Source organism: Acartia tonsa, chromosome 6 (genome assembly GCF_053477335.1).
Source record: "Acartia tonsa isolate MP-2025a chromosome 6, ASM5347733v1, whole genome shotgun sequence".
In the NCBI taxonomy this organism is placed as follows: domain Eukaryota; kingdom Metazoa; phylum Arthropoda; class Copepoda; order Calanoida; family Acartiidae; genus Acartia; species Acartia tonsa.
The window spans coordinates 16,608,510-16,622,115 of NC_137265.1; the positions used below are offsets into that span (position 1 = coordinate 16,608,510).

Genomic DNA, 13,606 nt, shown 5'->3' on the forward strand with positions numbered 1-13,606 from the left:
TTTTAAAATCATTTCTCTTGAATGACCCTGTAATACAAACACTATAAGATTTTTTTTGATGAAAATTACTCCATAACACATATTACTTATAAGCAATCAATCACAATAAATGGTTACATGGCTTATATACCAAATCATGCAATTTTTTGATAAATTACTTACAAGCAATCAATGAAAATGATTGCTTATTTGGCTTATATACCAAATCATGCAATTTTTTGATAAATTACTTATAAGCAATCAATGAAAATTATTGCTTATTTGGCTTATATACCAAATCATGAAATTTTTTCATAATTCACTTACAAGCAATTAATCACAATATATGCTTATTTGGCTTATATACCAAATCATGCAATTTTTTGATAAATTACTTATAAGCAATCAATCACAATAAATGCTTATTTGGCTTATATACCAAATCATGCAATTTTTTGATAAATTACTTAAAAGCAATCAATCACAATAAATGCTTATTTGGCTTATATACCAAATCATGAAATTTTTTGATAAATTACTTACAAGCAATCATTCACAATAAATGCTTATTTGGCTTATATACCAAATCATGCAATTTTTTGATAAATTACTTACAAGCAATCAATCACAATAAATGCTTATTTGGCTTATATACCAAATCACAATAAATGCTTATTTGGCTTATATACCAAATCATGAAATTTTTTGATAAATTACTTACAAGCAATCAATCACACTTGTTGCTTATTTGGCTTATATCAGCCAAATCTTCTCTTTTTTTCATAAACTGCTTACAGGAAGGAAGGGATTAATTATTACTCCTCCTTCTTTTTCTTCAGTTCAACTTATATAAGCCACTTTTACTGTAAATGACTGAGTATTTATTTACTCCACCCTCTTTTAACTCACAAGTAAGACCAAATTGTTGTTAAATGCTGATATAAGTAAGCAATTAGTATTTTTATTGCTTATCAGTAATTTACCACAAAAATGGCACAATGGCACATTTAAGTAAGCCAAAAAAAATGTTAATTGCTTACTTACACGTTTTGAGATTACTAGGGATATTGTAATAAAAATAGATTTTATGTTGCTTAGTGTTATCCCATTCTAACAACTAATAATACATTTTATGGCTTCAGCCAGTATGCAAACAAATGAAATGTTAACAGTAAACAATTTATTAAAGAGAATTATAATAATTTATTACAAAGAATCTTGAAACAAATATTGTCTTTTAAAATCTTGACTTTTAGAAAATTCATCCTTAATAGTTTGAACATTAAGTTTTTGAAAAATTTCTTCCATGCGAGTTAATTTATCTTCAGCCTCGGATGCTTCTTTATTATATGATTCAAAAACTAAATCAAGTTCTTTCAACCGGTTTATTCTCTTGACCAAGCCGTCGTTACCGTTAAAATGTTCAATTTTTGGAGGCGCGTTGCAGACATGGTATTCTGTTGCATTACTTTTAGCTTTATCAATATAACCTAAAAAAAAAATTCATTAAACGAAGGACGTCATTTTTAAGGGGAGGGGAAAAACATTTTGTTTCTGAAGTGTTAAGCTTTTTATAGTGCCTATCAAATGAAGTCATACTGGCCTACCATTAATCAATTAAAATGAATTCTGGCCGCCAATCAATGGTCATTTGTGTTGTATGACGTCTTTTTTTTATAGACACTATATAAAGCTTTGTGAAGTGTCCCAAATTTAACTGATTTTAAAAAAAGCAAGGGGTCTGATTTAAGAAGCAAAAAAAACCGCGACTGTGGCTTAACACGTAACGCACTCGCCCGTCGTGGAGGGGGTGAAAGGTTCGAATCTCGGATTAACACTGCATCATAACTGAAGACGTTAGAAATGGTTCCTACTGCTACTATGTCAGGTGCGCGACATTAATAGTTAGAGTAAGGGGAATGACTTGGCCCAAAACAGGTGCAACTCTTCTCAGACAAAGTTTGTGCAATCAAAGGGTTGGTTGTCTGATGGGCGTTACTTAACCTAACACCCCTGTGTTTGGACAGAAAAGGGGACATTTGGCTCCCCTTGGTAATCCTGGGTTGTTGGACCATGGCGTTTCATGTCATGGACAGCATCTCCGCCCGCATGAGGTAATTGACGAGGTAAGAAGCCAAAAAAAAATTGCACTCCCTGATTTTTTATCTTTTTTTGGTGAAATGGGTGTTTATATTGTTATATGTTTACTATTTGCACTAAAAGTGCCCATGGCTGACGTATCATCGACATTTTTTTCACATGGTAAACCATTTATAATCCCAATCCAAGACGACGAAATAAAAGTGTTACAACCTGAAAAATCCTCAAATTCTTCATCCTCTAATTCTTCTTTAGTTGGAACATTTAAGAGCTCAGCTATTTCTCTTTCTTTCGCTTGTATCATTGCATCCATTTTTTGGTGTATCAGATGGCTTGACTGCAATTTTATATTTATTTATGTTTTGAAACCAATTGGTTTTTTTTTTTAATAGTTCTTAATAACCAATGCACGGCATTTCTATAAAATTATTTTTTTTTAATTTAAGCTTTTTATATAGCTTTTATCTCCAATTTATGCATTTTAGAATTGCCCTTCGGATTTTAAACTTCGCATAATAATCCTGTAACAGTTAGGTTTACAAGTAAGTAGTTTCTAAAATTTACCAGCTTTCCTGTTTTTTTTTTTAAACAATAATTTACTTTTATTTTGCTTTTTTAACCTACCATTTTGCGCTACTTATGACCAGTATTACCACTGATTTAAGGCACGGCCTTAACCCTTACAGATCGGGGGGGGGGGGGGGTCATATGACCCCCTCTCTATTTTTTCAATGTCATTTTTTTTGTAGGCAAGATAGAGAGTTGTGACTTCATGACTTTTTAAGTTTAGTAATTATACGTCGGCAAGAGTTGATTTTATTAGGATATCTGGTATGTGTCGGTCGTGGTGTCCGGTCAAAGTCGGTTGGGTAGCACCAAAATTTTTTAAAAATCTAAATAAATCTTAATTTCTACATTATGACTTTGTATATAAGGTAGAAACCTAAATTTTTTTTGGTGAATACTGAGATATCAATGACCATATGAGAAAAGTGGTGTTATGACCGTTTGACCGCACCCTGACCGACTTTATGACCGATTTTTGTCCGGCTTTTACTACAGACATATATAATAAATATCGTGGCTTCTATTACAGCTAGAGACCTATAAATTTTTTTGGTAAATCCTTGAGCAATAATAAACAGATAAAATATTAATTTGCGCCGCCAACCGCCGTTTTACCGCCGTAACCGCCGAAAATGGCGGTTTCCGTTATTTGCCGTTTTTTGGCGATGATCAGAAAAAAGTAATTTTTTTGTTATGAAAAATAAAAGTTCGTCCTAAAATTTGGTCATCCTAGCTGCAAAATTGGCCGCTCTACAGCTGTTTTAAAATTTAGCGGCTGGCCGCTAAAAAGCGGCTAAGAAGCGGCCTGACTGCTATGACTAGAAAAAGTAATTTTCTCTAAAAATACACATGAACCACCAGAAAAAAAATTTACGTCTTTATCTGTAACAGAAGCCGAGATAGAGGGGGGTGTCAATATGACCCCCCCCCCCCCCCCCCCGATCTATTAAGGTGGGAATAGGGGCCCGATCTGTAAGGGTAAAAAAACTGGTTTTAATCTTATGATTGTACATTTTTATATTCGTAGAAAGCTGGATATAATACGATGTTAGACATAATTTTTTTTTTTGGATGAGAACCGGTTCTAATACGATTCGAATGAATACGACAAAATTTAATTACCTGATAATTAAACTGACATGGAAGCTCATAAAACTAAAAAAAAATTATTGATTATTAGATAGAAATATTTCTGTGTTCATATTTTATTTGAATGATTTTATATAAAAGCTGTGTAGTCGTTTAATTTCTTTACACTAATAAATGTAGATTATTCGTAGATATTATGAAAAAATGTTGTCTATTTAGGTTACTAACACGGAACTCGTTTATTGGTCAGTTCGTTCATTCAATAGGAGGAAATGAGGGAATCGTTATTTAGCCCTCTCCAAGTTTCACTTTAATAGAGTACATGGTAATCTGGTGTAATAACCAAGTAATAATAAATTGAAAATTCATTCTTAGACTGAAACAAATATTTTATTACAATTAAATTTCTACTCACATTTTCTGTGTAAAACCAGCTGAATAGAACATACCAATCCTAAAAAATAATAAAGATTAAACCCAGTTTTAAGGCCGGGGTCTTTTGCCCCTTGGTGCCAAAAAAAACATAAGAGATTTTGATATTCGCGGAAAACTGTAAAAAAAATACAATGATAGTTATTTATTGCCTCGTATAAGACAGCTTTCCGCGAATATAAAAAAAAACCTGTTTTGTTAGACTAGATGAGCCTAAGTCCAGTGCTAAACAAACTGGTATTGATTTCTTGATTTTTATTTTGAGTATTCGTTAAAAATTTTCTGTAATACGATGCTATACATAATTTTTCCGCAATTCTGAGTACTGGTTCGAATCCAGCGGATATTAATCGGTTTCAAAGCTGCATACTAGAAACTATAATCATACCTGATCCCCGTAGCATCCTACAAAATGAAACTTCTCAGCAATACCCTTCAAAAATGGATATATAATATACATGGATATTATGACAGGGAAAAATTTGTTGTTAATCTATTGGTCAGTTTATTCATCCATTAGGATTATAGGTGATGGGGTAAAAAGGATTCATTCATCCAATAGAAGTATAGAGGATGCTAAAAAGGGTTGATTTGGGGTATCGTTACTTTAGCCCACTGCGAGTATCACTTTATTAGAGAACATGAAAATCTGGTGTAACATCCAAGCAATAATATATCGATTCCTTGAGATCAAATGGATTGAAAAGGTTGACATTCTTCACTGGATCTTTCATCACTTTGCCGAAGTCAATCAGTGTAATTCCAGAATTTAGCCCCTGAAAAATTATGATTAGTTATTTATCGCATCGTATTATAGACACCTTTCCGTGGATATCAATATGAAAAATTAAAATTAAGTTCTTCAATCGGTGTCTGAGAGATAATATTTATGTCGACATTTTTTGCATTATATTAAAGTGACGTGCCACCAATTAACTTTTCTTAAGACGAAAAGTGCTCATGGCTGATATAATATAGAATAAATGACATTTTAAATTAACCAATGCTTTCTTGTTATAGTAAACACACAAATATAGTCAAAATTGGTCTCAAAAGATTTCAAATTACTTTTTTTCAAAGTTTCCTGGCATTATGTGCCCGCCAGGGTGATGGGTAACAACAGCCTATAACGATAACGAAATTAATTAAGGAAAAAATCGCGAAACCTATATGTGTTTTTTAGCTGTCGTTGGGGGGCAACACATAGCAAAATTGACGACCTCTCCATTTGCCCCCTAAATAATATTTTAGAATTATTTCGCTTGTTGGTTATACCTTATTCCTGGATGGGGTAATACTAATTTAATTTCCAGTTCCCACCTGTGCATAAATATTACATCTAAAAAGACAAAATTAAAACCTTTTTCTTTTTTGTTTTGGGGGGTGGGTGGCGGTGTATTTTGGCCTCCACCAAGGATTTTTTTTTGCATTACCTGGAACTTTCCAGGTTCTCCAACTCGTTTTCCCTGGGGATTCTGCTTCCTGTATTCATAACCACGTCCCCAGTAGTAACTAGACCATTCTTTGGCACACGCTACCATTTGACTAATAAAATAAGGATGATTATGCTCAATAGAGCGAAGCTGTTTGAAAAAGTTGCAGAAATAAAAAAAATATAGGGAAAAAACGGGGTTGGCTCGTCATATTTCAGTTAACACATAACCATGTCATTCACTGTTAATGTATTTCTTTACTTTTTAGGAAGTATGTTTTTTAAAAGTCAGGTTAAGTAATAATGGATACTGGGTACTTGCAAAATTAGGGCCTATGCAGGGGTTAACAATAGGAAAAAAATAAGCTACTCGATCCAACCTTTATTTCTTTTTTTTAAGTGGCTAAACCAAAACTTTGTGAGAAAGCACAAATAAAACCTTTAAAAAAAAGCTTGTTTTGGTTACCTGTCATTCATATTATCAAATTCATTGTACAGTTCTTTTATGTCACTTCTAAAAAATATAAATTTGATTAAGAGTTCTATTAGTGTAACAATTAATTCAACTTCTTACCAATTTAAAAACATAATTTTAGGTAGTTCCCAAGAAATACATAGAAAACATTTTTTATTCAGGGTCTGATTTTGTACATATATTTTTGAAAAGGTTTATTTACACTAAAATGTACAAATCAAAAAGAATTTTAATTCTTCTATGTGTTAAAATCTTTAAAATTTTAGTGGGGAAAAAGAGAAAGAAAGAGAGATAGATAAATCGAGAGAGAAAAGATAGAGAGAACTTTTGAATACTGCCCTCTTATATTAATCTGTTAATAAATAAAATAGACAAACATACACATTTTATGGTAGCTTCGCTACTAAAATGAAATTATGTTACTAACCTAAAAGCAATATCAATATCAAGAATTATTAATCTCTCAATTTCATCTGGATAAACTGTTACATACAGTGGGGAGAGGTAGAACAGATCCTAAAATTAAGGATGACAACATCCATAAGTAGCGAAGCAAAAAAATATGGATGGATATCTGGAAAAAGTTAACTTTATTGCAGTTTCATAAAAAAACATTAAACTAAAAATCACGAAACCTTGTATGATTTATAAAGTAAAAATCTAGGAATCGATCTAGCACCTCAACAAATTAGCAAATCTTAATGAAACTTGGTGAAAATATGAAGACTGTTAGCATATTTATTGCCTAAAAATTTTAGCTCTCTATCTTTTTTTAGGAGCCGAGAAAATCATGTTTCCCCCTTTCTGTCTCAGACAGACAGACAGACGGACATTTTGAATTATAGAGTAGCTTCGCTACTTATAAGTATATATGCATGTACAATGTACATATATTCAGGGAGGGGGAGGACATTGAATTGTTATTTGTACCAAGTATAACCTAACCCGACCTAAACTCACCTAAAGTATAAAACAAACAAATAAAAGAATCTTCCCCTCTCTTTTTATAACTGGAGGAGGGTTTCGTTGCTCAACAGGGTACTTTGAATGAAAGCGCCTGCTTTTTTTCCAAATAAAGAATAGTAATTTCTCGGATCGTATTATAAACAGCTTTCCGCGGATATAGAATGTACAATTATAAGATTCAAACCTGTTTTTTTAGCCGGTGCCTTCGGCTCCTCGGGGCTAAAAAAACAGGTTTGAATCTTATGATTTGTATATTCGTAGAAAGCTGGATATAATACGGTGCTAGACATAGTTTTTTCGTATGGATGGGAACCGGTTCTTATCCACTGGATTCGAATGAATACGAGAAATAAAACTTACCATTCTAAACTTTGGGTCACAAAACTCTTTGCTTGCAATCGCTCCTAATTCAGTATCCTTAAAATATACAAATGAAAATATATTTTGAACATTACTTTATAACTGACTAACGGCTATGCCCATAGAAGCCTCTAGAGACACTGGAAGGAAGGATAGAGGGGAAGCAATCCTCCACTTTTTTGAAAAAAAATTGTAGGTTTTTTTTATATGGGTGATTTTTCTAGGGATAGTTGTGGTGATCCTTCTCCCAACACAGTTATAAGCCTTCCAAGGACCTGTTAGAAGCTTCACTGTAAAGTTAAACTATATCGATTCAGCGGTTAGCAAGATCCTTCGGTAAACACAGATAAATCATTTCACTTTGATTGTAAGACATTTGTCTGTGATAAGTAATGTTTTTTTTTGTTTCCCCCCAACTATATAACTTTTGCGGCATTATGTAAAACTGTTAACGTTTTTAGTTATGACGCAGTTTGACTCGAACCCAACACCTTCCCTACCACTCCTACCCTAACGACTAGCGGATTGCGAGTAAATAGGAGGAGGGGAATATAGAGAGAGAGCAAGGTTAGGGGAAGAAAATAGGATTGAAGCAAGCTAGCAGCATTACAGACAAACAGAATAACAACAGACAAACGGACAGACAGAGAAGGAAGGAAATAATTATAACTTACAAAATTTTGAAAGAAGAATCCTTCTCTACACAAAACTGGCTTCAATGCATCTAAAGTAATCATATTCAGTTTAATTGATAATAGTATACGTGGACATATTGAAAATTTATCGTTAACGCAAGTTGCTACAATTGTCCTCATTTATTGGTCTCTACGTTCATCCAGTAAGAGAAGAGAGGGGGTTGGGTAGATGGGGTGGATGAGTGTTATCTGTATTTTAGCCAGCTGCGAGCAAGACAGCCAAGAAAATGAAATTACCTATTTCTGTTCTGAATGTATCAAAATAATACTCTATATCAACATACTCAACTAAAAACCTAAAAAAAACAATAAATAAGAATTTGGGAAAGGTACCACAACCCTTCTGAGAGGAATATTCCATGGAAAAAATTACCACCCCTCAAAAATAACTTGAAAAATATATTGATAATCTCACTTTTATAGACCTGGTGAATAGAAAAATCTGTGTATCTACCTTGGAAATTTCCAGTTGTAAGCAGAATTGCTACTATCCTTCCTGTTGTTTAATAATTTTTGTGCCAGGACATTCCCCACTTCTTCACATAGCACTTTTGTTATAGCATCCTAAAGAATATTAAATTTAGATTACAGATATTAATGTGTAGCAATGGATTTATTATTACTTGGATTTTATAGTAGTTTATCATGTACTCTAATAAATCGAAACTTGTTGCTCGCTAAAATAACGATCCCCCCATCAACACCCTTAACCCAACTTTTCCCCCCCTACTAGATGAAAGAATTGACCAATAAGTGATGTCCATGTTAGCAACTTAGAATGACGAAAACTTTTCCCCTGTTCAAATATCCATGAATATTCTATATCATTTGGTGTAGCGATGCATTAAAAAGGTTATGGTTGGTTAAACCGACTAAAGTAGTCAGAGGTCATTAAACATGAATAAAAAGCAATTAAAAATAAAAACTTTATAGCATGACTGACAAACCTACGCACCAAGTAAATTATATACAGGTTGCCTATATGCATAGGTAAGCTTAACAAAAATTTCAGACGTTCACCTTAAGCAGGAGCAGAGAAAATCACGTATCACTTCTAATGATTTAGACATACGAATGTTTTTAATTCTATAGAAGCTTCGCTACTATTCAAATGTTGTGATTATACAGTACGAGAAAGTGAAGAAAAGAAAGTAGGGAAATTTTGATGAGACTTTTTTTGCATAATTTTGCAAATATTTTCTCATGTTGCAAATCAAAACAATTCAAGGATGATAACGTACGAGAGTAGCGAAGTTGTTCGATAGCAAGAGAGATGAGTAATAATAATATGAAAAAAAATTAAGAGAGAGGGAGAGAGAGAGAGAGATTAGGAGAATGAGATAGAAAAATGAAAGAAAGAGAGAGAAAGAAAGAAAAATTATAATATGAAGGTAGAGGAGAGTGTGGGTGAGAGAAAAAAGGTAAAGAGATATTTGAACGAATAAACTGTATATTGAAGTAACTTTATAAGAGAGGGAGAGAGTCAGAGAGTCAGAGAGAGAGTGAGAGAGAGCAACAGAGAGAGAGAGAGAGAGAGAGAGAGAGAGTGAGAGAGAGAAAGAAAGAGAGAAAGAATGAGAGAGTGAAGGAGAGAAAGAAAGAGAGAGAGATGGGGAGAACAGAATTACAAACAGCAGACAAACAGAGAGACGGACACGATTTAAAGGAACAGAGTAGCTTCGCCACTAAAATCAAATTGGAAAGTTGAAAATATTTTACAGTCTATTCACATGTGCTCTAACTATTTTTCATTTGGATCAGGTTCACGGTAATATATTCCTAGTAATGATTATCTCCAAAACTCCTATCATTTGCTTTAGAGAGTAAAATACTGGAATACAAGGATAGGCAAATGGAATATTACCTTAGATTCTGTGTCAGTGTTGAAAATAAGGTGGACTGGGGTACCAAGAGATTCAGAAAATAAAGAATTTACAAAACGCCTCAAATTTGTGACCATCCTAGGAATATCAATAATTGTTTTAAATCTTTATATGAAAATAACAGGATGGCTGTGTGTACCGAAAGATTTCGCTAACCGCCGAACCGATATGATTCTACTTTAAAGTGTAGCTTCACATAGGCCCTAAAAAGTGTATAACCATTTTGGAGAAATCGCCTCTAGAAAAATTCACCCCCCTCCGCTCAAAAAATGTAACTTTCTTTTTAAAACTAAAATTTTTAGATGTCTCTAGGGGTGTATCCGCTAGTTAATATACTATATTTAGATGCTTTTATAACTACTTTATATAATCAAAGACTTCATATTTATCCATGATAGTTTTTAACCACCCCCCCACTATTACCTTTCCCAAGTAAAAATTACTTAGAGTTGGTGGGGAATGGGATTATACAAGTTTTGGAATGATTGTTTGCGAATTTATGTATGGTCAAACTGCGTAGAATTTCTGCGGGGTTAAACTAAATTTAAAACAAACTAAAACAATTCTTGAACTCAATAACCCCGTCATTTTTTTGTGTTTTTGTGTCGGTCCTTTTACCTTGTGTTCTTGTATACAAGTAACAGGATGTCTATCTGTCTACGCGTTTGTCTGTCTGTGCCTGAAGAATCTAGCCAACCGCTGAACCGATATGATTCTAATTTACATTGTAGCTTCTCATGGACCCTAAGAAGGTTTATTTTGGAGGAGGGTAACGCCACCCTCCTTAAATAAATCGCCCCTAGGACAAAACTAAAATTAAAAGTTGGGGGGGGGGGTGTCAACTTATCTTCTACAAGTGTTACCAGAGGCCTCTATGGGTTCAGTCGCCAGTAATTCTATAGAGTAGCAGCGCTAATAATAACATATGGTTACGTGTCTTTTCGCCTTTCTACATTTTCCTTGCAAATCACTTTCAAATAATATTCCTGATAGCAGATTGGCTATACTCGCATGACTTATATCCTGTCGGACGAACGAAAGTACCTTGATTATAGAGTAGTAGCGCAAAAAAATTACATACCGTGGCTCGTCTTTTCTTTCTTCCACATTTTCACTTTGAAAAGATAGATTGATTAGTATCATATTCATGTGCACGAACTCGCTACCTCCAGTTAGATCCTGCACGTTTAAAATTACATATTTTATTGCTATTGGAAAATATTCAATTAGGAGTAATTATGGCTATTTAAAGAAAAACATTTATACGTATAATGCCAAAATTGATATAAACACAGCCACTTTTGTTCAAAACACAATGGTTATATTTATGCTAGTTGTAAAACCTTTTTTTTTTTTAAAACACTGGTAATAGTAACATTATATCTGTGAGTCTCTCTGTTTGTACCGAAGGATCTTTCTTACCGCTTAACTGATATGGTTCTTTTTTTGATATGTGGCTTTTTATAGGGTTTTTGAATTTTTAAAAAATATTTTGGTGGGTACCACCACACTCTTTGAAACCAGTTTTTCCCCCTTCAAAAAAGCTTGGACATCACTTTCTATCTATAAATAACTTTTTTATATGTAACATTTTCCTGTGGCACAATTAATTCATCATTAATGTAGGCAGCCAGTAAGGGACATATTGATTCACTAGATTTCTCACTTTCAATATTTGATTGTTCTTCATTTATTTGTGTTGATTGACTATTCGATAGACACGCTGATAGACTTGTCACAATAATTACTGCCAAGGCACAGCCCTGAAAAACATTAATAATTATCTTTATATAGAAGTAACAGGATGAGTATATGTCTGTCTGTCTGTATACCGAAAGAATTATATACTACTGAACCGATATGGTTCTCCTTTACAATGAAGCTTTTCACTTAGGTCTGGGGAAGGTTTATAACTATTTTGGGGGAGGTTACCAACACCCTTCCATGAGAATCGCTACTACAAAAATTTTGTTCCCGCCCGTTTTTTTAATTTTCATTTCAAATTAAGAGTGGAGCGTCATTCACCCTTTTCTTTTAATGCCCCTAGAGGCCTTTAGTGGCACTTTAACTGTTTTTTTTATTTTCAAATATGTCTATGTTGCGTTGATGTATATGTTGCGTTGGGAGGGTAGTTATAAATAGTTATAATCCTTCCCGGGACCTATGAGAAGCTACCCTGGTAGGGAGAACCCGATCGATTCAGCGGTTAGCGAGATCCTTCGGTACAAACAAACAGACAGACAAACACACATCCTGTTACTTTATTATAAGGAAAAATTATTAGTAATTGAAATTAACTTTTTATTTCCTTTTATATATGCATGGCCGATTAAGGTCTTTTTTAAAAGTTGGAGAGCTTAACGGAAAATATAAAGCAAGGTTTGAAAAATTATAATTCTTTTACTAATAAAGTTAAATGTAACAGGAAAAAAAACACCCCTCTGTTTTAAAGTTTTAAAATAGTTATTTGACGTAGACAGCCTTCCGCAGATATAAATATAAATAAAATGTAGTTGTGCTAAATTGTCTGTGATACGATTTTATATATGATTTTTATTATGACTAAGAACCAGTTCTAATCCAACGAATATTTATCTGTTTCGAAGTCATCCTGGAAAGCATATTACAAATTATAAAAATAAGAATACTTATTACTCGCATCGTATTATAGATATAGAAAGTACAATTATGAGATTAAAATTTTAATAAAACTAGTTTTTTTTAGTCCCGAGGTGCCGAAGGCACTGGCTAAAAACCTGGTTTTAATCTTATGATTGTACATTTTTATATTCGTAGAAAGCTGGATATAATTCGATGCTAGACATAGTTTTTTTTCGTAAGGATGAGAACCGGTTCCTATCCACAGGATTCGAATGAATACGAGGAAATTTATTCTAAAAAACTTACCTTTAATGCTTTGTTAAAATACATCTTAAATAAATATGTATCTATATATGCATTTTTTATAAAACTTTCACTGAAAATAAGTAAGGCAATTCTTAGAAAAAGTTTCACTTTTCACCCTTCTTCAAACACTAAATTAAGCTAGACGCGTTTTTTATAAAGTCATTCTGTCTCACTATTCTTAGTACAGCTACTTTATAACTAGTTCTGTTGAACACATAATGCCTCAAAACAGACACATGACGTTGTGATACATTGGATGTCTGAATCGCAATTGAAAGTGAAATCGGTGGATTAAAAGATATTTTTCTGGCGTTTTTCTGAACAATTTTTTCCATGGATTCCAGGGATGCAGGGTTAAGACAATGGCATAAAATTTAATTTTTTCCCAAGATTGTTGATTGTAGTTTTTTGCCTTTAGAAACTTGTATATTAAGGGTTTTATTTGGGTAGGAATTATCTAACATTGTCCTTTACTCCCTGCAATAAAGTTTTGCCCGTAATGATTTACCACGAAGGCGGGCCCAAAATGATTTTCCATGTCATGCTTTGCGCGTTTTATAAGGTTTAGATTATAGATACATACTTTCAAAAACTGCCAATACGAAAACAGCAGAAGAACAATCCGGCCATTTTTTAGTTATTAATTGTACAGATTTTGTTACGAAGGAGAAATTAATTTTATTCATTTCGTAAGTATAATAAGTTAGTTATATTTAGTTTT

At 33.1% G+C, this 13,606-nt stretch overlaps 1 protein-coding gene across 1 annotated transcript; it reads right to left on the reverse strand.

Moving 5' to 3' along the window:
• Positions 1-1,135: 1,135 nt before the first annotated feature.
• LOC145321987 (uncharacterized) lies at positions 1,136-13,138 on the reverse strand. Its single transcript, XM_080163708.1, has 17 exons — positions 12,886-13,138; positions 11,572-11,741; positions 11,060-11,155; positions 9,960-10,056; positions 8,550-8,659; positions 8,333-8,391; positions 8,075-8,124; positions 7,401-7,457; positions 6,502-6,590; positions 6,066-6,113; positions 5,601-5,712; positions 4,850-4,943; positions 4,556-4,599; positions 4,151-4,189; positions 3,769-3,801; positions 2,293-2,416; positions 1,136-1,469 (listed from the first exon to the last, which is right to left on the reverse strand). The coding sequence occupies exons 1-17, from the start codon at positions 12,907-12,909 to the stop codon at positions 1,186-1,188; spliced, it is 1,530 nt and encodes a 509-aa protein (XP_080019834.1). The 5' UTR covers positions 12,910-13,138; the 3' UTR covers positions 1,136-1,185.
• Between the last annotated feature and the right edge of the window lie 468 nt (positions 13,139-13,606).